General features: G+C 43.0%; 1 protein-coding gene and 1 non-coding gene across 2 annotated transcripts; one reads left to right on the forward strand and one right to left on the reverse strand.

Moving 5' to 3' along the window:
- The first annotated feature begins 6,953 nt into the window (after positions 1-6,953).
- Positions 6,954-22,605, forward strand: LOC119651939 (homeobox protein MOX-1-like). The gene is made up of 3 exons (XM_038055790.1): positions 6,954-7,477; positions 15,196-15,395; positions 22,484-22,605. The coding sequence occupies exons 1-3, from the start codon at positions 6,967-6,969 to the stop codon at positions 22,550-22,552; spliced, it is 780 nt and encodes a 259-aa protein (XP_037911718.1). The 5' UTR covers positions 6,954-6,966; the 3' UTR covers positions 22,553-22,605.
- Trnaa-agc lies at positions 22,350-22,422 on the reverse strand. The gene has a single exon. It is a non-coding gene; the product is annotated as a tRNA-Ala (tRNA).
- Positions 22,606-27,382: the final 4,777 nt, after the last annotated feature.

Consider the following 27,382-nt stretch of genomic DNA (forward strand, 5'->3'; position numbering starts at 1 on the left):
CCTTTCTGGGTTCTTCGGATTCGGTTTACATTTCCGCTCAGATCTTTTAGGTCGGGATCCGCTTTGACCTTTTTGAGTATCTCCGCGTAGGACAGATTGCCCTTACTGGAGATAACAATTACATCTGGACGAGTTCGCACTTTTGCCTTTCGTTCCGCTTTTTTGTTGGTAACTTTAGTCCATCCATCGTTTTCGCTGGTCTTAGGCTTCGCAACGCTGGTGGAATTTCCTAGATTCGCTGTACGGTTTCCTCCTTCTGGCCTGTTGGTGTTGGTTTTCCGGATGTCCTGTCCGCCTTTTTTTCTCTTAGGCGCCTGCTGATTACTTAAAGGATCCCCCTCTTTTTCACGTACTCGCTTATTTCGCTGGGATTCGATGGTAGTACGGTTAGGCGTCACTTGGGCCGCTTGTGATACTGTTGGCACAGCGGGGTTCGGCGTGTTCCTATTATTCTTTTCCTCCATCTGTGATCTATTATAGAGAACTCTAATAGCCCTCACCATATTCTTTATGGCTTGGTGCACGTTGTGCTTGTCCTTGATGAACTCGGACAGCTCAACTATTTTTGCCCCAAGCTGGGTGAAGGGTAATTCCTCCGGATCGGGACTCTGCTCCCTATAAGTCCCGGCAGGGTTACTTCTTTTACATGGTCCTTCACTTTTGGCCTGTACTTTATCCTTCATCGTCTTTGGCATTGGTGGAGATCTCAAAGTTGATGAGCTTCTTTTGAATGGATCTCTTCCTTGTTCCTGGAGCACCTCCTGCTGTCGAGCATCTTGAACATGTGCGGTGGGTGTTGTCACGGTTTTTGTTGTCCAAAAAGCTGCTTTTAGTTCATCTTTGTTTGGTCTTGTTATTGGTGTTCTCGGTAAAGTCGTACTTCGCTTGAATACTTCCTTCTCCAGATCCAAATCACTTGTAGCATTATATGCCAAGGTGGCCAAGTTGTCCACCACCGAGGCACTGCGGTCGAGGGATATCGACGACCGGGAGCCCGCTTGCTCACTCCCAAAAGCCGCCGGTACTGGGGTTCCGAGCCCCTGCACCGTAAGTTTCCTCCTTCTCTCGTCTTCCATGGTGGTTTTATGTTCTGGGTATCCTTCCCATAGCCATTTTGGTCCGCGCACCAGAGATGAGCAAACACTAGCCCATGCACAATCAAAAAAGAAAAGTGCATGAACACATATTTACACATCAATAGGTATGCCCCTATCCGCCAGCTGGGGTCGCGCCTGATGGGAGATCTGGCCACTCCTCTGTCTGTCTGTCTGTCTGTCTGTCCGTCTGTCTGTCTGTCTGTCTGTCTGTCTGTCCGTCACACGCATTTTTCTCGGAAACGGTTATAGCGATTGACACCAAATTCGGTAGAAAGATGGGAACTGTGAACGCTCACGCATACAGTGAGTTACATCTTTTTACGTTGAATTTAAGGGGGGGTCCCCATACATGCAAAAGGGGGGTGTAAATTTTTTTTGCATCAAATATACTCATGTGGGATATCAAATTAAAGGTCTCAGTTAGTACTTTTCGAAGCCGGTCTTAGTTTTGACATTTGTTGGAAAGGTGGGGAGTGCGGCGGGTTGAAAGTGACCATTCCTTTAAGGGGGCCATTCTCAGAAACTACCAAACCGAAAAATCTGAAAAAAATCAGGCAGCTGCCACTATATGGTGCCTGGGCTCCGAAATACCTTCCGTACTGATATCTGTACAAATAAAGTTAATAATAGTATATTACCATAATTTTTAGTAATTGGCTGCAAAACCCCCCTTAAGTTCATGTTAGCACCATGAAATTTCGCAGTAATATAGAGTATAACATAGAGCATGATCTCACCAAGTTTGGTGGAAATTGCACTATTACTAACAAAGGTATAATACGTCAAAATTGTCGCTTCCTTGCAAATTCAAGACTATGAATGTCAATATCATCCGAAAGTGAATATTCTCACATAATACATGTATACATGTATACGCATTTATTACGTGCTACGTACTAAGAAATACACAAAACCTTTCGTACCTGAAGCGCCCAGCTTCCGGTTTCCCGACTTGTTTTAAAATTGTCAAAAATCTGTGGCGTTTCTCCCCTGTTCGAAGGTTATGGCGTCCCGAAAAAAAAACTATTTTCGTAACATTAATGACCTTCTTGGCGGGGCAATCATGCTGAAGGCAAGTTAGAGAGCCAGGCCGCCCAGTGCCCATTCACCAAAAATATTTCCTATTTGCGACCCCTTAACTTTCTAAGGACGGGTGGCCGCTGCGATTTTTCAACCGCCACGAGTTTTTATCGGGCTCGAAGAGAGGGGACCTACCTCATATCCTCCAGGATGGAGCTAAAATTCTGAAAATTGTGGGGCCAAAAATGGGGCCGAAATTCTGAAAATTATTGAAAATGTCACCCAAAAAATCAATTAATTTTAGAGCTGCTACAATATCCCAAGAGCAAGATATACAACGTGGTGAAGCTGAACGCTCACGACAGGTTTAATCAATACTCAGAATGAATCTCTATATTACGGCAATCAATTATAATGAAGACTATGATTACAAAATGAACCAAAATATTCTCACTGATATTGGGTTGTTGAAAAAGAAATGCCGTATTTTGTCAATAGATGGCGACACTTAAACATATCTTGTATTGTACTGATCGCATCGGGTCATACTATACGGCGATTTGCAAACGACAATCTGTGCTATAAGTGTCTCTTTGAGAGTGTTGTGATCGTACGTTACAGTCTCAAGTTATAGCGCGTCAAAAATGGAATCCACCAAGCAAGAAATTCGTCATATTTGACGTTTTTACTACCTGATAAAATCGTCGAAATCATCCAAGTAGACCGACATATGAGCATTCGCTCGATTGGCCAGGAACTGGGTATAGACCATAAAACCGTTTGGAGCCATTTGCAGAAGATTGGATTCCAAAAAAAGCTGGATGTTTGGGTGCCATACGAGTTGAAGTAAAAAAATCTCTTGGACCGAATCGACGTCTGCGATGCACTGCTGAAATGGAACGAATTCGACCCAATTTTGAAGCGGACGCTGATTGGTGATGAAAAGTGGATCATGTACGATAACCTCAAGCGAAAAAGATCGCGGCCGAAGCACGGCGAGCCGGTCCAAACCATCGTCAAGCTCGAATTGGCGGCCAGGAAGGTTTTGCTGTGTGTTTGGTGGGAGTGGAAGGAAATCATCCACTATTCGGTCCTCTAGTGTGAGCAACTCGACCGTTTGGTCAGTAGGAATGGTGTTGTGTTCCACCAGGACAACGCTCGGCATCACACATTTTTGAAGACCCGTCAGAAGCTACGGGAGCTCGGATGGGATGTGCTATCGCACCCACTGTATAGTCCGGACCTGGCACCAAGTGAGTACCATCTCTTCCGGTCCGGCCTCAAAAGAGGCTTGCGAAAACTGGCTGGCTGAGTTTTTTTGCAAATAAGGCGGACGGGGGGGGGATAATGAAGTTGCTTTCTAAATGACAACAAACTTGCGAACAAAACGGCACATATTTGACTTAAATTAAGTATGTTAAATAAAGCGTCAAATTTCGATCACAAATACGACATTTCTTTTTCCCCAACCCAATATAATGACTATATTGTCGCGCTTTGAAGTAAAAAATGCCTGATATGTGTTATGTGAACAGAGGCACGCCCCAGGGTGGTGCTATCTCACCGGTGCTCTGGTTAATAGTAATGGACAAAATTTTACGTACATTAGACAGCAGCGGGGTGAAGGTGGTGGCGTATGCCGACGACTTGGTGATACTAGTATCTGGTATGTTTCTGTCCATTATGAGCGACATCATGAAAGGAGCGTTGCGAAAGGTGTGCCTGTGGGCCGCAAGATGCGGACTCAGCATAAACCCAACCAAAACGCAACTGATGCTATTCACCACCAAGACAAGGATACCTGAATTCCATCTACCACGGCTGAATGAACAAAGATTGGTTCTTTCCTCTAATGTGAAGTATCTGGGTGTAATCTTGGATCCTAAGCTAAATTGGAGATTGAACATAGAACTGACGGTTAAGAAGGCCTGTATAGCCTTCTATGCCTGTAAGAGAACCTTTGCCAAGAAATGGGGTCTCCGGCCGAGGATGGTTCTCTGGATGTACACCGCTGTAGTGCGTCCGATCCTGACGTACGGATCTATTGTATGGTGGCAGGCTTTGAAGAAGAAATACAATAGAACGAAGCTTAATAGGATTCAAAGAACCGCGTGTGCAGGTGCTACGGGGGCTCTGCAGTCTTGCCCGGCAGATGCTCTCAATGTACTCCTGCATCTCCTCCCCCTTGACCTCCACATCAAATATGTTGCAGCGTGCAGTGCCGTAAGACTGCGTGAGTCCGGATGCTGGGCAGCGAAGTCCTACGGCCACAGCAACATTCTAGATGAAATACCTCGAGAAATCTGGGCATCCCCCACGGACTATGTCACACGCAAGCTGAACTTCACGAGAAACTTTGCTGTGGACCTTCCAACCAGGGCAAAGTGGAAGACCGGCGGCGTGTTGCAAGACTATGACACGGTATTCTTTACGGACGGATCAAAGATGGCCTATGGAGTCGGCGCGGGGGTTTTCTCGAATACACACGGTGTATCCAAGTCGTATGGTCTTCCAGGTTTCGCCAGTGTATTCCAGGCGGAAGTACTGGCGATATTGGAAGTCTGTCGATGGCTGGAGCGTGATTCGAGCCCCAAGCGTAACATAGCCATTCTGACCGACAGCCAAGCGGCCATCAAGGCCTTGTACTCAACGACGACATCTTCCCGGTTGGTGGGGCAGTGCAGAGACACGCTCAACCATCTGGGCGGCACGCTCAAGATCACTCTCCTCTGGGTTCCCGGGCATAGGAACATAGAAGGGAATGAGCGGGCTGACGGATTGGCCAGGCAAGGCTCTACTCTTGGCAGTCCCTCGGGGAACACAGTCGGTGTTCCGCTGGCGGCTGTCGGGGTCCGAGTCTACTCGCACTACCTAGCAGCCGCGGGCCTGAGATGGCGAAGGCTTACAAGCTGTGCCAAATCAAGGAGAATTTGGCCCGCTTATAACATAGCCCATCACGAGAGCTCCTGTGCCAGACGCGTGCAAATGCATTCAAGATTACGGCGGTCTGCACGGGGCACTGGCCCATAGGGGACCATGCCGCTAGGCTCGGCTTACCCTACAACTCGCATTGCCGAAGCTGCAGAGAAGGAAGGGAAACCCTCATGCACTTTCTCTGCGATTGCCCGGCTCTAGCTCGAGTCAGGCTGCGGACACTGGGTAAACCATTCTTTGGGGACCTCAGTGAGATTTCTAGTTACAGGGTCGGAGAGCTGCTTTCCTTCGTGAATGCTACGGGCTGGCTCTGAAGATCTGAGCCAGCTGGACTCCGCTTCCCTGTTCCTATAACAACAGTCACGGTCTTAGGAGTTTGTGGCATCAAAACGGCGCACCAAAGCGCTAATTGGGCTCCTCGGAGCGGCCACTGATACCTACCTACCTACCATGTGTTATTCCACTGGCAAGGTCAATTAGGCAAATCTATTTCTAACTCATATTACTGGAGCTACTCAAGAGTCCAAATAACTTTTACATCATATCCGGAAATGCGGTATATGTTTTAAAATGACCAGTTTGGAGCTACGAATACTATAAAATATGGCAACTTCAAGTGTATTATCTGTTTGGTTCACCTCTGGTAGTACCTGCAGAAAATGCTCAGTTTTTGCAAATATACAGGGATAGAACTAGGTATGCCGGGTTCAGCTAATAACATATAAAAAGAGTCCATACCGCAAACGACGTGAAATTGAAACTTTGTAGGCATTTTTCTACAAATGACATATTTGAAACCGGTGACCACTCAATACATAAACATGTAGTATTTAATCTTTCGATTTGTTTTTTTAATAAAAAATAGCCATTTTATAGCCTAGAAATGATTGTTTTTTTTCTCCCTTTTTTTCAAATTCTTCGATCGAATACTAGCTATTATTGTTATTTTACTAGATCCATCGACGTTTTTTTTGGTTTCGATGATCCAGTTCGCCACAATTGTAGTCATCGCAACACATAAAAATAAAAACAAAACTAACAGTTGTTCAATATAAGCACTTTAGGAAGAAATTTGGTAGTTTTCTTGGCAAAAATGTCTAAGAATGGCCAATTTTTTGGAGTGACAAGTGAGGTTCCCCCTTAATATATACTTGCTTGGTAAATTACCTTTAACTATTTAGCAAAAAGCACTTGCTTGCCCATATCGATAATCAAAATTACGTTCTTTTTTTGGTTTCTTCGATAGCTCTACTATCGTAGTTGACAATAGACAAGTTGGATGCCCATCGTGCATCCTTAACTACTCGTATTCTAGCTCTTCAAGTCTTTTTATTTTCTCATAATGACTCCATTAATATGATATATACCTTCTACCCTCGCACGATATAAGCCATTGCATTACCCATAGCTATTTCTTCCGTTCTCTGGCTCATTTGTTTTTATTATGGAATGCATTGTTAACAATCCACATACTTGCAGTAGAAAAAGTGTCAATTTTACGATTTTTTCTCAAGTTTTCACATAAACACATCATAAATTAAATAATTAAAGACCTACACATTCTCGTTCCTTTCCCATAACCACCGACAAATTATCTCAGCTGCATAAAACAAGATAAATCTTTCAGCGTTGTTCAGTCCTAAAACGGAAATCGCCTTCAAATAAATAAACTTATGCCGAGCCAATCAGAAAACTACAAACCTCATGAAATGTAACTCCACCCAATCTAGAAATGATCTATGAAACCATTCATTGGTTCAGAGCTAAATACTCGTGCATGCAGAGTGTAATCACTTAGGGAAAAGATACTCTTAAGACATGTTGAAATCTGAATACTAGCCGCAGATACAATTCAATCTTAAACTCGGTAATATCTGGAGTTGAGTAATTTTCTGTATTTTCTGATGTCGGGATAATGTCGGGAAATTTTCAAAAAGTTAAAGTGGAACGCAGTGATCAAAGTCAGTTGATTCCATTATCAACGACAAATATGAGTTATCAATCAGAACTGTTTTATAGTCTTTATAACCCAGGGAGTAATTTAAACAATTATTGTGACCCGGAAGTATTCGATAGTGAAAAAGTGGTGAACCCAGGTTTCTATCAAAATTGTGCAAATTTCAAAGGATATTTTAACTATTTTCAAATGGCCAATAATAATTATACTTGTGAGAACCTAACCCCATTACACCCCCAAAGTAATGAATGTAGAAGTGATTCCACCCCACAAGCGGACAGTATTAATAATAATATGAGTAGCTGTCGAAAGGATCAGAATATCTTCTCTGATAAACACTTGTTATTTGATCAGTGGCTTGATAATCACAGCACCTTATCCAAAGTGAAATATAATTCGAACGCAGATGCTCGCCGGTATTTGAACCCAAAAGTTGCAGCAAACAGTCTTACAGGAGATGCTCAAGAAGGTAGGTGGAAAGGATTATGTTATTAGTTTGATTGAGTCCACCAGTTTCACGAAATGAAGCTTAAATGAAATAGCCTACTTTCACTTTGAACTGTCAAGGGAGCAGGTATCCCCATTCAATTTCAAATTATTCCACTCTTTTATTATCTCACCCATCTTATAATTTCTTTTATTTTTTTCTAAAAAAGACTCCACGCACGGAACACACGTAGGGAGAAATTCTTGGTCCAAGGTGAAAACTATGCGGTTTCCACTGCCTCAATAGTACATAATATACCTAATTTTGTTAAAGCCTCTATTCTAGACTCTCAAAAAACTCCAGGCACGACCGAAGGGGGAGGTAATTAACCTATTTCACCCGTGCTCGATGGGGCTGTTTACATAAATTTATAGCTAGTTGACAATGCGCATAGTTAAACTGTAAAGAATCAGATACGTCAAGAAGTAAAGGGCCAATTTATGACCAAAGTTGTCCCCCAGGAGTAAGTAACTAAATCATTTAATATGTAAGCTTAGAAGGGTATAATTGACAGCGAACGATATTTGGGTGAGCAGATTCGCAAGTTTGGTGGAGGTCTTGACAAATTTGCTATCAAGCAGCAGTCCAGAGGTTTAGATGATACTGGTTAAAAGAAACAGTTGTTGTGCTCAGCAACAATTTTAGAAGAAAATGGATCAGGGTAGACCCGAGCGCAAAAATTTGCTGAGGTGAAAAATTGTTATCTACGAAACCCCAGGGGAATGTAAGTGAAAGTAGCTTAGTAGGTTTTGAGTGAAGGAATTGTCGGTTACCATGAAAAACATACACTAAAATCCAAAATGTAGTCCTTTTGAAGTATATAAGGATTTCCAAAAATCTAGAATCAAAGAATGCTGTATGCAACTGGGTATTGGTAATAATCGGTATCAGTATATTATGTCTACATTCAAATTACTGGAGTACTGTTAAGATTCATGACTTAATCCCTTAATCCCTGATGAGTTCTCCATATAAGCTCATAATATAAAAGCCTCTATTTGGAAATGATGATATAACTTATTTGGCGACGCTGCATGTGTCTTAATGTTTGCATCCTATCGAAGTAAATTTGCAGACCATAAAACAAAAAGTATAATCTACATGTAAGCTTCCTGTTTCTTGTTGAAGCTTGGTCGACTGATCAAAATGATTCTGAAGCGGCTTATGAAGGTAAGACGCTGCCTATATAGACCTAGTGGGGTAGGCTTAACGCGTGCTTGCAGTTGCGAATCATCCTTCTAAATTCCACGCACTGTTTCACAATGAACCGAAAGATTTTAATGTGGTTAGCTCAAAAGGATCTAGAGCGGAGCCTCCTTCTCTCGCTCTCTCTATCGATGAAGCTTCGGGGGTATTGCCTTCTTTGATGTGCTCTAATGTTATATTAACAAATATTTCTCCAATTGTCGCAATTAAAACGAGAATCCTCTTTCGGAATCTTAACAATCATCGCTTCGATTCATTGGGAAAGATCTTAGATTCCCAAGATCTTCAAATAAGTGGAAGTGATAACCCTGCAGAAACTGTAGTAGTCGCCACAAACAATTTTTCAAGGAGACCGTTAACACCGACGGCTTTCATCATCATCAACGGCGCAACCACCGATATCCGGTCTAGGGCTACCTTAGTAAGGAACTCCGGACATCCCGATTTTACACTGAGAGCCACCAATTCGTTATCCGTAAAAGCTGTCTAGCTTCTTGGCCAACGCCATTACTCTATCTAACCCAGGGCCTTCCACGTCTTCTTTTTCTACCATAGATATTGGACGATTCTCACCCATTCTGATTAAGTGACCCGCCCACCGCAAACTATTCACCCGGAATTGATCCACAACCAGACGGATGGTGTCACTCATAAATTTCGTCGTTATATAGGCTACGGAAACATCCATCCTCTTATAAGGGGCCAAAGGTTCTTAGAAGTATTCTTCTCTCGGACGCGGTTAAGAGTTCGTATTTTGTCTTGCTAAGAACCCAAGTCACCGAGGAATACATGAGATTGTCTTGTATACTAAGAGCTTTGACCCTATGTTGAGACGTTTCGAACAGAACGGTTTTTGTAAGCTGAAATAGGCTCTGTTGGCTACGAATGACCACGCGGACTTCATTATCATAGCTGCTATCGGTTGTGATTTTCTACCCTAGATAGGAGAAATTATCAATGATCTCAAAGTTGTAGCCTCCTATCGTTATCGTTCTCGTTTGACCAGTGTGATTTGATGTTGTTGGTTGTTTCGTTTTTGGTGCTGACGTTGCCATCTTGTCTTCATTGATGTGTAGGCCAAGATCTTGCCTCAATTGCCACTTGACTACCTGGATGAAGGCAGTTTGTACGTTTCGGGTCATTCTTCCCATGATGTCGATATCGTCAGCATAGGCCAGTGGTTGGGTGCACTTAAAAAGGAGAGTGCCTTTTGCATTTACATCAGCATCACGGATCACTTTTCCCAGGGCCACTTAAAAAGGGTGCACGATAAGGCATTTCAGTGTCTTAGACCGTTGTTGATGTTGAGTGGTCTCGAGAGTGATAATGCTGCTTGTAACTCACCTCGCACTTTGATCACGGTCGGCCTAGTCAGTCTTATCAATATGTCGGGATATCGAATTCTCTCATGGCTGTGCAGAGTTTTACCCTGCCTTCAAGGCTAGGCGGCCTTGAAGTCGATGAGAAGATGGTGCAACTGAAGGTAATACTGCAATAGTTTTCCTATCGCTTGTCGCAAAGAGAAAATCCGATCTGTCGTTGATACCCCTGGAATCAAGCCTTTTTGTTATAGACCGATTACGTTTTAGGCATAGGAGGCTATCCAACTAGTAAGATATCGGAGAATATCTTATAGATGGTACTCATCAACATGATACCTTTATAATTGCTGCACTGCGTGATTTGCGTCTTTTTATTTATAGGACAGATAATGCCTCGTTGCCAGTCATACCTTGAGCATAAGTTGACGAAACTCTTAGTGTAGTTGGCCGTCTCCATACTTAATCATTTCAACTGTAAACCGATTAATTGCACGAACTGTTTCTTCCATGCTTGGTGGTGACAGCACTTGTCCGTCCATTAGTGGGATCTCCAACTCACCGATATTTTGGTTGCTGTGCAGTTTATCAAAGTACTCAAAGTACTCGCTCCAATATACCCATACGGTCGAAAATTAGGTTTGCTCCTTTGTTGCGGCGGACGAACCACGAAGTACTGAAATGGTGCAGTTGCTCCCTGCACTGATCGAGTTCACAAACCTCGTCGCGATGGTATGGTTATGAAATTCGCGTTAAGGAGAATTCACTCGTCAAGATTGGCCCGAACATCGAAGTCGATGGTAAATGATCAAGAGGCCAACCGAAACAACGGTGGCTTGATACGCTGGATGGTGATCTGAAAACCTCACGACTACATTCAGATCAGGCCTTTGATAAAATAAAATGGCGCAGCGATCACGATGAGCCGACCCCACTTGTGAACGGGCCCAAGGCTAGAGAAAAAGAAGAATTACTTATGCTATTATTATATTAACTTTATTTGAGCAGATCGGCATGGAGAGCTTACACACCGTATAACGACAGCCTTATGATCTTTTTCGGATCTTTCGGTCGGACAGTTTCCGAGAATCAGTTCATGAAAGAAATATCCACTTTGCAATCGAGACCTTATTATTATGGTTATAGTGAACATATTGATAATAGTATTTCAAGCAGGCCGATAACCGTCAGGAACTTTAGTATGTTCCCTACTTCGAGATCTTTCAGCTTTGCATCTGGTATTAAGTGTTCTCCTAGATGCATAAGTGCCGCGCACTGTCCCAAGACGTGTATAGAGGTTTCGTTATACTCCTCACAAAACCTGCAGGCAGTGTCCGTAGATATCCCTAGCTTCCCTAGGTGATAGTTCAGCCGACAATGACCAGTGAGAATTCCCACTATGATTCAGAGATTCTTTTTTGGGAGGTTTAAGCAATCCTTTGTGCGCATGGGTTCGTATCCCCCAATAAGCACCCTGGACTGCTCCATCCCTGGTAGGCCCGCCCAGTATAGTTCCCTCAACCGTTCCTATTCATTTCTTAGAGTCATAGCCATGACCGATTCCGATTCCACAGAAGGGTTCTGGCCCATATAAAGGCGTCCCTGCTCCCTTCTTGGCTAGTTCGTCCGCTGCCTCGTTGCCTCCCAAACCAACATGGCCAGGAACTCCGGGTGTATTCAGTCTCTCAAGTCATTCCCACACCAGTTTAGAATTCACCTGGTTGGACCTAAATGCCTTGATCGCTGCTTTGCAATCGGTGAGGATAGCAATGTTCTGCCCCCTGTAGTTCCTTTGCAGATTAAATCGAGACCTTTCATTTTATACCCCCTATGACTAAACCTGATGGAATACCTGCCTAACTCCTAAACACAGGGAGTAGAGAAGCAATAATAAAGCTTCCTGAGAATGTAGGGCACTGCATGAACCAATTCATGGCACCAATGCAAAATTTGATGAATGCCACAAATAGAAGACTTGCGGTTTAGCCCGCGCAGAGGCAACTCGCCAACCCCCACCCTATAAGCAGCATTTTCAAAGTCATTGCCAGGTGTTATTTGCACCCTTATATACAATTCAGAAACAAAAATTAATATGAATTACGAGGGTTTTTCCAAAAATAAGGTTCCCAATACTGTAACTTTGCCGTGCGTGAGGCTAGGTGAAATCTAGCAACACCACCCTGTTTGCTAGTTCTCCTCCACCATTTCCAACAACAATCGCCCGCCTGTGATGGTCACTACCGGCCTGACAGCCATCCGCGGTGGAGCCCGTCACCGTCACCGCCAGATGCCAAATTTGTGTGGTCTTTTGATTTTTGCATGCAAAAAAGTTACCACCTATAGGAAGTCATCACCCGTTAAGTGAAGTATATGGAGAAACGTGTATAAGCATTCAACATGTTCGCAAATGGTGTTAGCATTTCGCTAACGGTTGCACGGATATCCACGATGAACAACGAACCGAGATCTTCGACGAAGTTTTGGAGAAGATTGAGCGAATCATGCTCGAAGATCGGTGAATCACGATCCGCTGCTGAAATTCCGGAGGCTTCTGAAGCTTCAATTGACAGGAATTTGAAAGAAAAGCTAGACTACCGTAAGGTATTTGCGCGCTGGGTGCCGCACATGTTTTGAGAAATCCGCATACAGCAGCGCGTCGACTGTGCTCGGGAGTTTTCGAGTGAATGCGACGAGAATACAGAAGCCTTTTTAGATTCCATTATTACGGGATATGAAATGTGGTGCCATTACGTTACTCCGGAGACAAAACAACGATCTTGCCAATGGGAACATACCGAGTCGCCCAAGCAAAATAAGTTCAAGCAGAAGCTGTCAGCGGGAAAAGTCTTGAAAACGGTGTTTTGGGACCGGCTTGGTGTACTACTTATCGAGTTTATGCCCAGAGGGACCATATTAAACTGGACATCTTACTGCGAGACCTTGAAAAAGCTCAGACAGATAATCCAAAACTCATCAAAGGCATAAGAATACACATCGAAAATGCGCGTCTGCAAGACTCGCAACAAACGAAGGACTTAATCGAGGGATTTGGCTGGAAAGTCATTGCCCATCCCCTTTATACCCCTGACATTGCAGCCATTGATTTCCATCTGTTTCCAAAGTTGAGGAAGCACCTAGGCAGTCAACCATTCTAGTCTAAATTTGCGTTAAGAATTTGAGGGAGCCCCGAGGCATATAACACCTAGTAACTACTTCGACGAAGGTGAGGCAGCGTCCGACGAGTTGCCTCTGCTCTGGATGAAATTCCAAATCGTCTATTTTTATCGAAATTTGCGTGCTAGCCCTGAATAAGGAAGAACGTGGGTCAAAAACATCAAGTGGATGATGGACTCTTCTTCTTCCAACCTTTCTCGCAAAAAAAATTGGTTCTGTTATAATTTGCCACTGGATTTGCCAATATAAGATGGAATTGCAAGCGTTTCCCATCAACATTGAGATCGACACCCTCCTTATATCAGAAAATCATCTCACCGACAATTACAACTTTATAATACCCGGCAACAGATTTTAGGATAGGGAGGACCCTAATGGGAAAAGGTTAGACGTGCTTTCGAAAACAGAAAGTACTGCTCAGCCGTATTTCTTTACATTTCACAGACTTTTGATAAGGTCTGGCGAATTGGTAGCATCTACAAAGTCGAAGAGGGCTGTCTACGAATACCGATAAAACTTTTCAGCCATATCTGCTAATTATACGGAGATTCTTTGCACGTAATCGAATCCTAGTGTTGTATCACGTGAAAGATTTTGAACAATGATCGGCCGCTGAAGAATCATTATAAGGTCGAAATACTCGTATGCTCATCAAGTTCAGTTAGAATTGAGAAAACCGCAGAAGATCTAAATGATAAATCGATCCAGCAGCGCTCAAATAAGTACAAATTCACCACATCTTCGGTTGTCAAACCAAACATCGCCATACATACGTTTGCAATTCCGTTAGTGTTTTCTGAGCAGGCAAGCAAATTCCCTTTGCATTGTCAAAAAAAACACTTGGTCGGATCGGTGGCAAGTGCAAGCCAAACACTCTATCCACACATTTAAATTCACAGAAGCTTACTCAAAGCCAACGTGGTAGGTATTTGATCTCCTGCAAAAACCAAGAAACAAATGGCATACCTCAGTGGGGATGTCAACTTCACACTGATGGTAATCACAAACTGAAGGACGACCGAAAAAAAAGGAGGCTGCGAATTATGAAGACTAAAATTCGATTACAACTTAAAGGCACTATCTGATTTTCCGTCTATACCATATATCATGAAAAATTATCTCAGCCATTATGGTGGAGTATACTGGGTTTTTTGAAGAAATGGTAAAATTAATATTAATCAGCAAGTTAGGTATATATCAACTTCGAAGCTATTCAGGCTAAAAATTGCCACTATAGTAAGTTAATCACTTTCGTCGCTATCATTAGAAGTACCAACTAAAATTAGGCCAGAATTGATCAACCGAGTCCTGTAAATCTACCTGCTGAATGAGACAAATACTGACTCCTTCACTGTTTCCACGAAAAATTGCTCCCAACATACTCGTACATAAAGCAGCCCCAAAGCTATTTAATTCAAAAACATAGCAACAAGATACACTCTATCTTCCTGAATCCTACATAATCATCCTATATACGAAATTGCTCTAATCTGTTAATACAAACAATAATTCCTAACAGCATAGATGATAAGTTTAAATTGCATGTCACATTAAGGAAACTGGCCATAAAGAAGTTGGTACTCATTTGTACATACTGTTGAGCCTCTTATTCAGAAAAGGATGCCTTTTGCCATCTCCTGAGAAGTTCGAAAACAAAAAATTTGTTTGTCAACGCTCGCTTTCCAAATCAAATGGGATCCTCAAAATCTTACCAAAAAAGCATAAGGACGCAATCTACTTTAAGATTATCAATTAAACTCACACTCAAGAGCCTAGACCAACTCTTTTCACAAGTGATTTATCACACATGAGAGTTGGTGCAACCCACATAAACACACCTTAAGTATCACGCAACAAAAATATCCTCCTAGCCTTTGTTGTTGTAAGGAAAAAGGCCGGAAGTACTCGTATATTGTAACATAAGCGGGTCAGTTGCTAAGTGGTTTCAGGACGAGCACGCGTTCACATATGCTAATGAAAAAATATGTTTATCTTCAACAGATAGAGACCATTATGTGGCTAATTATCCTGCTGAGGCAAAGAAAACGAGTAAACAAATTGGTTCCACCAGTCGGAAGGAAAGGACCGCATTCACAAAGGATCAAGTGAGACAACTGGAGGCTGAATTCAGTCATTCGAATTATTTGACCCGATTACGACGCTATGAAGTCTCGGTTGCATTGGATTTAACTGAACGTCAGGTAATAGAAATTACCTTTTTTGTTTTTTTGAAATTTAGAATTTAGAATTTTTCCCCAATGAATTTTTTAATACCTCCTTCCGTGGCACATGCACAGCACCAGGAAATTTTCAGGAGTTCAGAAAAAGTGAGTACCTTCGGTTGAGGTACATAGTATAATAACTGAGTGTCTCCTTGCGGCACTTGAATAGCACTACCTAAGGAAAACTACATACATAACCATATTTGAAAGTTAAACCAAATTTACCGCGCATTTGTAAACTTATCAGCGTCTCTGACCATATGTGCACCGCTGTTAGTAATTGACCAACCAACACTCGCAATATTCCGTCAAGCGCTGCAGTGGATTTGGCTGCCGTTAGGCAGGAATATTCTAGGTCTCCCTTCAGTTCAACTTAATGTCGATCCCTACCCTTTAGGTATTCGATAACCGACTTCGATCTGACCATGTCTCCATAAATTACTTTTACTTTGTTACTGCTATCAATCTTGCAATTCGTAATTATGAACAAATCTGTTTTCTTCTTCACTAAGGTCAAATTAGTCCTTTCCACCCAGGACTGTATCGGATGTCACGTCCTCTGCATAGCTAATAATCGAGACATCTTCTGGATCGACAAGCACGAAAACTCTATTGTACACCACATTCCACAGGGGAGGACTTAATACCAACTCTCCTCCGAAGCTGTCATTTACCACATGCCGCATGCATTTTTTTTCGACACACTCCTTGCTCATATTCAACGAATATTGCGCTAGGAGGAACATAGGAACTATAAGTAACCTGATCACGCAGAATTCCCCTGTGAAGCTACATCGACGTGTGTGCACATCCACCTCGCCTCCGACTACGATAGAATGTGTTATTGCCAAGAATTTCAAAATTCGGCACTTCATGGGCTCAAGAAGAATGAAACGTTCGAAACAGAAGGACCTCATCAGCGAATGAGGCATGACCAGGCAAATACTACGATCTTCTATGTGAAAGGTGCTCCAAACTGGTTCCTGGCTCCTGGTTCCGTACACTTTTGGTGCGGAATCTATATAGTCTGTAAGTGTAAAACTGTATCCTCCCGACGTCATACAAAGAAGTCATAAGAAATAAAGTGCTTCAAATTGCGGCACTTGCGCAACACGAAAAATCATCAAACCAACAAAGGGTCTTCCGAATGGGAAGAAGTGGATTTCAGTTTGTGGAGTAACAAGAGTCGTAATAGAACCAACATCGGACTAAGAATAAGGAGCAAAATACGAGTAAGCCCACTCTATATGCTAAGTCCATTGATAACGCACCTCCCGCTTCAACCAACAATAATGTAAGGAATACTTATATTATAACTACTGCACCTTTATATGGTAATCAGACCAAGGCACAGCCGGCAGTACCCCCAAAATCGACTGAATCTACACTTGAAATGCAGTCTAATCTTTTGGAAATTGCAAATACCGCCTCGGCCACTAAAAACTCTTAATTTCGTCCGCGGTACCGATCTGATTCTATCTACTTCTAGCTCAGCACAATTGTCTCCGGGATTCTTTGATCCACTGTTGCCACCAGTTGTTAGGCTAACCATCAACTCTAAGGACGATCAGCAGATATCTTTTGCCTAGATTTAGAGACCATAAGACCTACGACAACGTCCGCCTGTTTCTTGCGTATATGCATGATTCGCGCGAAAGCGGGTGCTTTCAGGAAGAAACAAAAATTAACCCCAAGATAATAATCCAACAAGAGGGGCTACCTACCAACGCTGACAGCTTACAACTCCTCTTCGATCGTTATCACAAAGAACTCTGCATATCTCTAAACCAGGTCCAATATGGCTTCGAATCTTACTGCTATTTTGTGAACTCGAAATACAGATCTGGCTTACAAAGATCACGGGGAGACCAAAACAAAAATTACTTCTAACAGGAATCCTCCTAAAACTCCTATAAAAACTTAAGACTGCAAGGTTCCTTTAGTAGAACTGCAGCAGCATAAGAAATTAGTCTAGTTATTGAAGCTTCTTTTTGTCAAGACCGATAAGAAAAATAAAAAAAAATTGTTTGGGGTGAATCACTCTCGTTCTCCTCATATGCAAATTTTAATTGTTTACGTCCCACGGTATTCGAGCGGAGCCTCGCTGATACTTAGTCGCCTTAGTAGTAAGTAAGCCTGACTTTATCGTGCTAGGGGGAGGCTATGGCACGGAGAATCCCAAACCCCATACTCGTGGGATTCAAATGAGTACAAAAAATGAAGACACAAAATAGACATACAATAAACTAGCGAGATCCCGTACCGCACAAAAACTGGCCCATTAGGCGGAGGCAAATCTCCGCAACATTGAGAGCCAGGTGATTATACCCAAGAAGGGTGAGGTTGGGAGGCCAAGCAGTAGGCCAAGGCCAACATCAATCTACTGCGAAGACCGCAACCAAAGAAGGTCCTCGCTCAATAGGCGGGGATATCAGATGTCAAGAAAAGAAGTCCTTATAGAAAAGGAGCAGAGTAAAAGCGCTATAAAGACAATATTGGCAATTTTTAAAAATTGCATCTTTACCGCCATGAAATAAATAAAAAAGTAATAAAAAAAAGTGGTAGTACTCTAGAATTAATATTTGGTGAAAAAAATGTAATGTAATGTTGCATGATGCCTTACTCACTGCATGCAAGGGGATTCACAGGTTTGCACTGTGGCAGACAGACAAACAGTAAACCGATTTTAACAACGCTTTGTTTCCAACAAAATCATAAAATGGACAAAAATAGACACCCCTCACACTCAAGTTTGTTTAGTCAAAATGTGGTCAGTACTATAGTTTATAGTCTGAACCACAGTAGATCTACTATAGGCAGTACCCTTACAAAAATGACCCCACTTGCAAATGTGCTTGCAGAAGCTTATCTGTACACATCAGAGACGCTAAACAAGGAAAAGGCATAATCTTCGTCAAATCGTATTGGTAAGAGAGAGATCGGTGAGCTTTTGCTATTCTGGTACTACGGCGTGCTCACCCATATAGCAAAAAATTGTTTCACGTATTCACTTATGCATAAGCAAAAACTTGCCCATCTCACCAATACATTAGCAAGTCCGGGTATGTTAAACACAGCTGATCGGGTTTTCGGTACATCTCGCTCATGCTCAAGGGCAAAACAATTTGAAATCGTGTGTACTTGCACTGATTTCCCCCCTTGAGGGACAAGGGGGAGTGAGGTAGCTGTCTAGTAGCCAACTGTGGTTTGAACAAAGAGATTTTATTTAATCTTCTTCTTTTTCTCCAGCTTTTCTCCGGTTCACAAGCGAGGTCGGCTCGTCATGATCGGTTTCGCCACTTGATTCTATCAAATGCCTGATCTGGATGGAGTCGCGAGGCTTTTAAATCCCCATCTAGTGTATCAAGCCACCGTTGTTCTGGCCGGCCTTTTAGTCGTTCATCATCGACTGCGATGTTCAGACCGATCTTGGCAAGTGAATTCTCGTTAGCGCAAATTACGTGACCATACCATCGAAGACGCCTTTCTTATAATTTTTCCACGATCGGTTCAACTCCATATCGATCGCGGATATTCTCATTTCGGATGTGATCAAGACATGTCCCGTGTGACAGTGTCCATAATAAGGACAAAGAGTAGTGGTGAGAGGGCGCTTCCTTGATGAACACCGACAGCGATTTTGATACACTCGCCACTGTTCAAATCGTGATAGAGCAATTTATCCCAAAGCAGTTTTTCTGGTACTAAATGTTGCCATAGAGTACACCATGTCGAACATGGTCAAACTCTTTCTCCAGATCCAGAAAGGCAATGTAAAGAGGGCGATGCTTCTCACGGTGTTTCTCCATGAGTAACCGCATAGCGTGTATTGCGTCAGTAGCCCCGTAGTTCTTAACAAATCAGGCTTGATTTACGGTTATTTCAACGATTTACGGTTGTCAAGAATTCGTTCAAAAATCTTCATGGTATGGTATGGTATCGGATCGGACGGTAATTTGAACATTCTGCAGGATTATTTTTCTTTTTCCATATTGGAAGTGAGATTGTACTTTCTTGCCAGTCAGATGGTACTCTTCCTTCCTCAATAGCCCGATTAAAGAATTCACTGAGCCACAGTGTTGGATCCAAGCTCTTTGCTTTCCAGAGCTCAGATGTGATGTCATCAGGTTCTGTTGCTTTCCCCGATTTCATTCGTTTTATTGCTTCCGCGATTTCAGTTGCGCTGTTCGAAATATTTCGCGAGTGCCAGTCCTGCACTCTCTAACCAAGCCTTAACAACACTGATTGCTTCGCTTGAGTACAACTCAGCAGCCTCGAGATGCTTTGCGACCACAACCAGTGCTACATCATCGGCGTAACCCACCACCGTGGCTTCCTCCGGAAGTAGGTTAAGGTTAAGTACATCATTATACATAATGTTCCACAGTAGTCGGCCCAGTACAGAGCCCTGTGGGACACCCGCGGAGACAACGTACTCTTTGGGTCCATCATCGGTATTATACCAGAGTGTCCGCTCTTTCAAGTAGCTATCGATAATAGCGGCGAGGTGGGTGGGAACACCAATCGTCGCCAGAGACTGTCGTATAAAGTTCCAATTGGCCGAGTTAAATGGATATCTCACATCCAGGGTCACTACCATGTAATATTTGCTGGTACAACCCCTTCCATGAATTGCATTTTCGGCCAAGCCAGCAACCATTTTGATGGCACCAATGGTTGATCTGGCTCTACGGAACCCATACTGCCTATCTGAAAGGCCCCCTTGGCTCTCGACGACTGGAAGTAATCTATTATAAGACCCGCTCCAATATTTTCCCCATAGTGTCTAGAAGACACATTGATCTATAGGAGGACGGTTCCCCTGGAGGTTTGCTAGCCTTAGGCAACAGCATCAGCTTCTACCGCTTCCATGGTGCAGGAAAGGTACCCTCCGACATGCACGTTTCGAACAGCTCCGCGAACATATCCGGTCTACAGTTGACGCCAAGTTTGAGGGCCTTATTCGGTATGCCGTCAAGACCTGGGGCTTTACTGTCGCCTATTCAACTGCAGATCTCCATCAGCTCGTCCCTCATGACTAGTAGAATCAGCGTCACATTCAGGGGGCGCTGAAAGGAGTCAGTACCCTCCTCTTGCTGGGGAAATAACCCCTGGATTATTTTCAACAAGAGCATAGGGCACGTGATCTGCGGAGACGATCGGCCTCTGAATCGTCCTGTCACGGTTTTATAGGCGCTACCTCATGGGTTTATGTCCGCTTCCGAACAGAGCTCCTTAAAGCATTCCCTCTTACTCCGCTGGATGGCGAGCTTGAGGTTCTTGCGAGCTTCTCTATAGGCATCCTCCTCTGAGCCGTTCGTCTAGCTTTGCGGCAAATTGATCGAACGCTGGCAGGTTCACTATTCTACCAATAATTGGGTCTTCTAGCGGGGAATGAGCATCTCCTAGGCATCGAGGCGTCACATGCTTTAGAGATGCTCTGTGTGACATGGAGAGCTCTATCCGTGGAGGTGCCTGCTTTGCTAGGCAAGTCTAGCCACACCTCCATGATTGTCAGCTCCTCCATCGCTTTGGCAGACCATCCTGGTGTTGTTCTGGATTTCGGCGTCTGGGGTACGGGTCTCCTGCTTTGTGGCTCCGTCCTGGTGGTCACTGTAGGTGAAGTCCTCGCTAACTTGCCAGGACGTGTCACGTGCTAATGCAAGGCTGACAAAAGTCAGATCTACAATTGAACCAGTTCCCCCTTTCCGATAAGTGTTTATATCGCATTCGTTGGCCAGAACCACATTCAACTGGGCGAATGCTTCTAATAAGCACCGCCCCCTTGCGTTAGCCTCTTTGCTGTCGGTCTGTCTGTCTGTCACACGCACTTTTCTCAGAAACGGCTATACCGATTGGCACGAAATTTGGTGAGAAGGTGGGACCTATGGACCCCTAGAGATGCAGTGAGTGATATCCTTCTAGATTTAGGGGGGTCCCCATACATGTAAAAGAGGGGTGTGAAATTTTTTTTCACCGAATATAGCCATGTGGGATATCAAATGAAAGGTCTTGATTAATACTTTTCCAAGCCGGTCTTGGTTTTGAAATTTGTTAGAAAGCCGGAGAGTGGGAGGGGTGGAAAGTGATGATTTCCAACCATCAAATCTGAAAAAAATCATGAAACTGCCTCTATGCGGTGCCCAGGCTTCAAAATACTCCCCATATTGATATCTGTTCAAATTAAGCTACTAATAGTATATTACCATATTTTTGGGAAAATTGAGTAAAACCCCCGTTAAGTTTATCTCAGAGTTATAAAAGTTGGTAGTAGTATAAACAATAATATGAAGCATATTATGTCTAAGTTTGATCAAAATCATACTATCAGTAACAAAGTTACAGTAGCTCAAAGTTGTCTTTACCGTGTAAATTTACAACCCGAAGTACTAAATCTGACATGCTAAACGCATATTCTTAACGGGCTACGTACAAATAGAATAGTTCTACACTCAAATATACTCACAGAAGAAGCAAACAAAACCTTTCATACCTGAAGCGCCCAGCTACCGGTTTCCCGACTTGTTATTCTTTTCTATCAGTGGCATTGGTAACTACAAAGTGTAATAAACCAGCATTTGAAATCGATAATTTTTGTCATTTCTTTCTTATGACACGTTAAAGAAAAAGGGTCGCTTTTCCTGTTTTAACAGCTGATTAACCCTTTAAGAACATTTGAAACTATAATCAGAAATGCGTTATATTCATAAGGTGCGAGTAAATTCGGCTTAAAAAAATGTTGACTTCCTTTCGATTTGTAAATGAACTACCCAATTATACAATTTGATCCTTGTACATATTTTATCCATATGATATGGACGGCCAGCTCTCGGGTTAATAGACACATAGGGACAGGTTACATACTTTATGAAGGGTTATCCTCCAATATATAAAATAGACACGTAAAATATTTTTCAAAAAATAAAACTTGTTTGGAGGTGCGGGGCATCGATCCCCGTACCTCTCGCATGCTAAGCGAGCGCTCTACCATCTGAGCTACACCCCCAGATAGCGAACGTGTTCTCATGTTCATACAAGTTCTACATGCAACTTTTATTTCTTTTCAGGTTAAAGTGTGGTTCCAAAATCGTCGAATGAAATGGAAACGAATAAAAAACGAGAAAAACAAAGCATAAAAGAAGCACTTTCAATGTAAAAATGTAATATATAATATTTAATAATAAATGTGTTGTATGAAGTTGAAAATAAATGGTAAATTAACTGTGTTAATTGAATTCTTGTTGCAAAATATCTGAACATTTCACCTTTTAGTTGAAATTGCAATTTGGGATGCATCGAACTAAAACCTTTGCAAATTAGAAAAACTTGTTCAAATCTCAATCAATCTAACAGCGGGATTTGTATCGTGAGTGGATATCGAATACCAATCGACTCAGCTATGAATGAGTATCTTAGTCAAACTAGGGAAGTAATCAGCAAGGCGAGCACAATGTAGTGTACCGCTACGGTCTTGAATGAAGTGCTCTAACTCACTTCAAGGCCCAGATCCAGTTGGATTGTCCCATCAACGATTAATTGAGAGCCAAATTCACGAACATCTAATTTGCGAAAAGTGATGCCAACTGCCTATGAAGATCATGAGATTTAACTCCATTTAGAATTTTTCTTGTTGGGTTACGTGAAAGATAATGTTTGCAAGAATAATCCACAAACAATTCAATAGCTCGTAATGAATGAGGATATCCGCGATCGATATGGGGTTCCACAAGCCGCGGAAAAATTACGCGAGAGGCGTTTTAGATGGTATTCTCACGTAATTCGCGCTAACGAAAATTCACTCGCCAAGATTGGTCTGATTATCAAAGTCAATGGTACGCTGGATGGGGATTTTAAAGCCTCGCAATTGCATCCAAATCAGGCCTTTGAAAGAACAAAATGGCGCAACGAATCACGACGAGCCGACCCCGCTTGTAAACGGGACAAAGACTAAAGAAAAATTAAAATTCAATAGCTCGTAACAAGTATCGAAGATCTCACCTGTGATTATGCTGAAATATGATCTGCAATTTTGTTAAAAGAATTGACATCTCCAAATGTGATTACTATGGGTATTTGCCTGATATTCTTTCCTCTTTCTTATTTCTTTTTTGCCTGACATTTTCTCTCATAAATGTTAATCCCGTGTGTGGGATCCGCGGAATCGAATTTTTTTTGGCATCAATTGTTTCTAGATATAGTGTAGAATATATGGGCAATGTGATTTTCTGATATTCGGAGTCTTTCGGAAATTATAGTGCTAAACACGTTATAAGTCACATGATAGATTTATGTCGATCGCCGTAATAAAGCTCGTAATTATCGGTCCGAATGACTTCGCTAAAAAGACATGGATTGAAGCTAAAGCTGCATACGTGTTTCTTAAAGAAACCTGAGGTTTATGGATTAGATATAGCAGATTAATGGCCAGTTAAGGTTTTATGACTAAAAATTGCATTCTACATTTTAAATGCGTTTTTCTCGAAACTGCATGTTGAAAATCGGCTGCCACCATAGCCCAAAATCGATCTAACGAAATTCTTTGAAATTTTTACGACTTATTCAGAACATATTTCTACGGTCCGCAAACTAGGATAATTGCGATTCTTTTAGATTTTTTTTTTTCAGTGAAAAAGCCGTAAAAGAAACGCCAAAATTCACAAAAAAAAGTTTAACAAAGAACCAAAAATTTAGCTTTTAATATTTTTTAGTAATCCTAGTTGGCAGACTGTAATCAAGTCTGTACGTTAAAATGCCGTTTACTTTTTTCTTTAAGCTGATCGCAGCGCCCTCTAGCGTGGCAGCAGAAAAATTTCTTTTTTTTAGATGGGTATATAAATTACTCTGTATTTCAATAACGAACTATGCAATCTGGCTGGAAAAATTACTATGCACGCTCAAGATATTATTAAATCTACGGTAAAAAATTCGTATCTGTATCTTTATCCAGTTCGTTACAAAAAATTTATTAAAAAAAGCCAAAAAAAGCGGCCTTCACACGGGATGACTCCCTTAAAGCCTTTAGAATATATTTTAATAAAAAATTATAGATTATATAACTGGAATGAGTTGAAAATTTAATTCGGGTGCTTCATACGTGAAAATAGTGTGGAATTTTTATGTAAGAATCTTGTTCCGAGTAGCTTCTTGAAATGCACCTAAGGCCACAATAGTGCAGTCTAAAAAAATTCTCAAAGTACGCGTCTGACTCCTAGAACTGCTACGATTGAATTGACCTACAAGCGAAAATCTCGTGCGGGGCCAATGCTTGCTTGCCTCGACCGCACTGACCTTGCGGGGCGGGAGCGTTGCAACGCCACAGCTATTCAGAGTGAAAATGTGATTCTCCTTTTGGGGGACGCGATGATGTGACCGTGTTGTCGAAGAGCCGATGGAGCCAAATGGAGATCCGAAAGCTGCAAATTAGTAGACAGTGGTTGCGACTGTTGAGGTCTGGATCTGCGGCAGCTGAAATGGTAGAAGCTGCGAGAACGGCGCCTAGTGGAGATAAGCAGATTATAGGTGGTCTGTTTGGGCGTCACATCGTTTTACCTCTCGATGCGAGTCAGTACATGGTAGCTCTAGCGGTTTCTTGACGGAAAACGTATTCGCAGGTGGCCACATCCTTGAAGACGAAACGCACTGAGCAAATAGTTCTAAAGAGGTTGCGCAGGTCGGTGAAGAAGTCCTGGTTTGTCCACCTGGAATGCAGATCCTCTTTGAGAGTAGGTCCAAGGAAGACTGCTGGAAAAGTTCGTAGCTATGAAACTTCGGACGTGCATTTTAATGCGACTTTGAGAGTGCGATGCATTCGATCCACCATTCTGCCGACCTGGGGGTGGTAAGGTACCATGTGGACAAGCAGGTCAGCTTTAAATTGACGACTTTGATCAGCGGTGATATACAGAGGCGTACCAAAAATAGAGGTCCAATGATCGAATGTGCAGTGGTGGGAGCCGCAATGTGTATATCGATCAATAATAGTAAGGCAACTGCAGTAGCTTTTGCAAAGAAGCAGTTTGATGAGATTCACATGAATCAAAGTGAGCACTAGGAATTTTAAAATTACCGAACTCTGCTCTGTTGTTGCGATGTACCGTTGAGAGCTAGCATGGCACATGTTGCTCGGCCAAAAAAACCTAAGCGCTAATCGCTTGGTTGTGGCACTTGGTGAACAATGTCAAAGCCTGACGGCGAAGTGAAACCCGAAAATACGGCTTGATCGTCCCGTTCAACTCTCTTTGATAGGCCGAACTCAAGTCGGTGAAACTTAAGATGAGGGCTGGCGATGAGGTGCGGTAGTTGTTCGTCTTCAGGTTTCACCTCGCTTATAGCACGGGAGCAGAGTGTGGCATAGAGACCGTCTTCTCGCAAGACAGAGCGTTTGCCATAACGTTTTGGTCGACATGCGTGTACTCGAAGTGGCTGTCAAATGGACGATGAAGTCGAGTTTCCTGGTTTGACGTGGTGAAGCCTTGTCGAAGGTAAGCGGGCGATGGTTGGTTTATATCAGGAAATGGCGTCCCTCCAGGATCTGTCAAAAGAACTGGCAGCGAAAACGCGAGACGTTGGAGGTCATAAGTGAAATATCGCTGCTCAGCCTCCAATAGTTTCCTTGAGAAGAAGTCCAATGCGCCGTCAGTTCGCTGTGGGTCCAAAGCCGCACCGATAGCCATATTGGAAGCGTTGGTGCACAAAGCTATCTTTTGGGTACGACGGCTGAAGTGGCAGGAGAAGCAGTGCCCTGTTTACAACGCTCAACAGAAACAGAAACAGTATTCTTTGTCCAACTGATTTTGAACTTCTTGCTCATGCATCCCTAAAGTAGCTCAGTTAATCGAGCCTGGAACTCAGCGACATTCGGGAGGCAGCGGCGATAATAGTTAATGACGCCGAAAAGCGTTTTAGTTGATGAGTCTGTGGATTTCACGAAATCCATGATTGCGCGGACTTTGAGATCTGTTGGACGGAAGCCATTCTTGCTGATGTGGTACCCAGCGAATGCGACCTTAGACTGTCCAAGTTGATCTGGAGTTTGCCTGTAAGAACGAAAGAAGTTCCTTGAGGTGACTCTAATGTCCTTCCTGGTCGTGGGGGAAACCAGGATAATCCCTTGAAAGCTCGGATCCAGCCTCCTGATGAGATGATTTAAAGTTCGCTGCAGTGTTTGGGCAGCATTTCTCAGCCCCATTGGCATGCCTATGAACTCAAATAGGATGAACAGCGTAGTGATGGACGTTTTACAGTCGTCCTCGGGGATAACCGAAATCTGGTAGAAGACTCGTTGCAGGTCAATGACCGAGAATATCGAACCATTAGCCTTCTGGAGCAGATCCTCTTTTATGGCTTGTGGCGAATTTAGCAGTCGGTAATCACCGGTAACACGCCAGTTGCCGCTACCATATGCAGAGGGCTGACCCATGAATCGAAGAGGGCCGAATGAGGAGGTCGAACTCCTGCTTCGCTACAATAAGGCGTTCTCCCACGAAACGTCGAGTCTGTGCGAAAACCGGTGGTCCATTTGTGACAATCTGGTGGTGAATGAGCAGATCTGGTAAAGTTTCTCCTGCAAAAAGGCAGTCTTTGAGAACTTGGCGATAAAAATGGTTATATTTGTCCTCCGAAAAGTCACGAAGTGTCGATTGAGATGAGACGAGGCTGATGGTGTGTACATATCCCGGAAAGATTGGTGAGGCCGTCGAGGAGGCGACGGAATGGTAAGTTAATCATCCGAAGATGGCTGTTTGAACATCGACGATGATGAATGGCCAGTGGCATGGGTGATGCAGGCCGAAGTCCAAGGTGAAACACTGAGTGCCGAATCTGGTGATCAGCGTCTCATTGGCTGCCTGCAGCATGAGACTTTGTTTAGTAAGTGGCCTGGCGATGAGTCGCTTCGGGATAATAGAGAACATGGAGCCAGAGTCCACCAGGAAAAGGATTGGAGTGCTGCGATCCGACACGTAGAG

The sequence above is a fragment of the Hermetia illucens genome, chromosome 3, assembly GCF_905115235.1.
Source record: "Hermetia illucens chromosome 3, iHerIll2.2.curated.20191125, whole genome shotgun sequence".
In the NCBI taxonomy this organism is placed as follows: domain Eukaryota; kingdom Metazoa; phylum Arthropoda; class Insecta; order Diptera; family Stratiomyidae; genus Hermetia; species Hermetia illucens.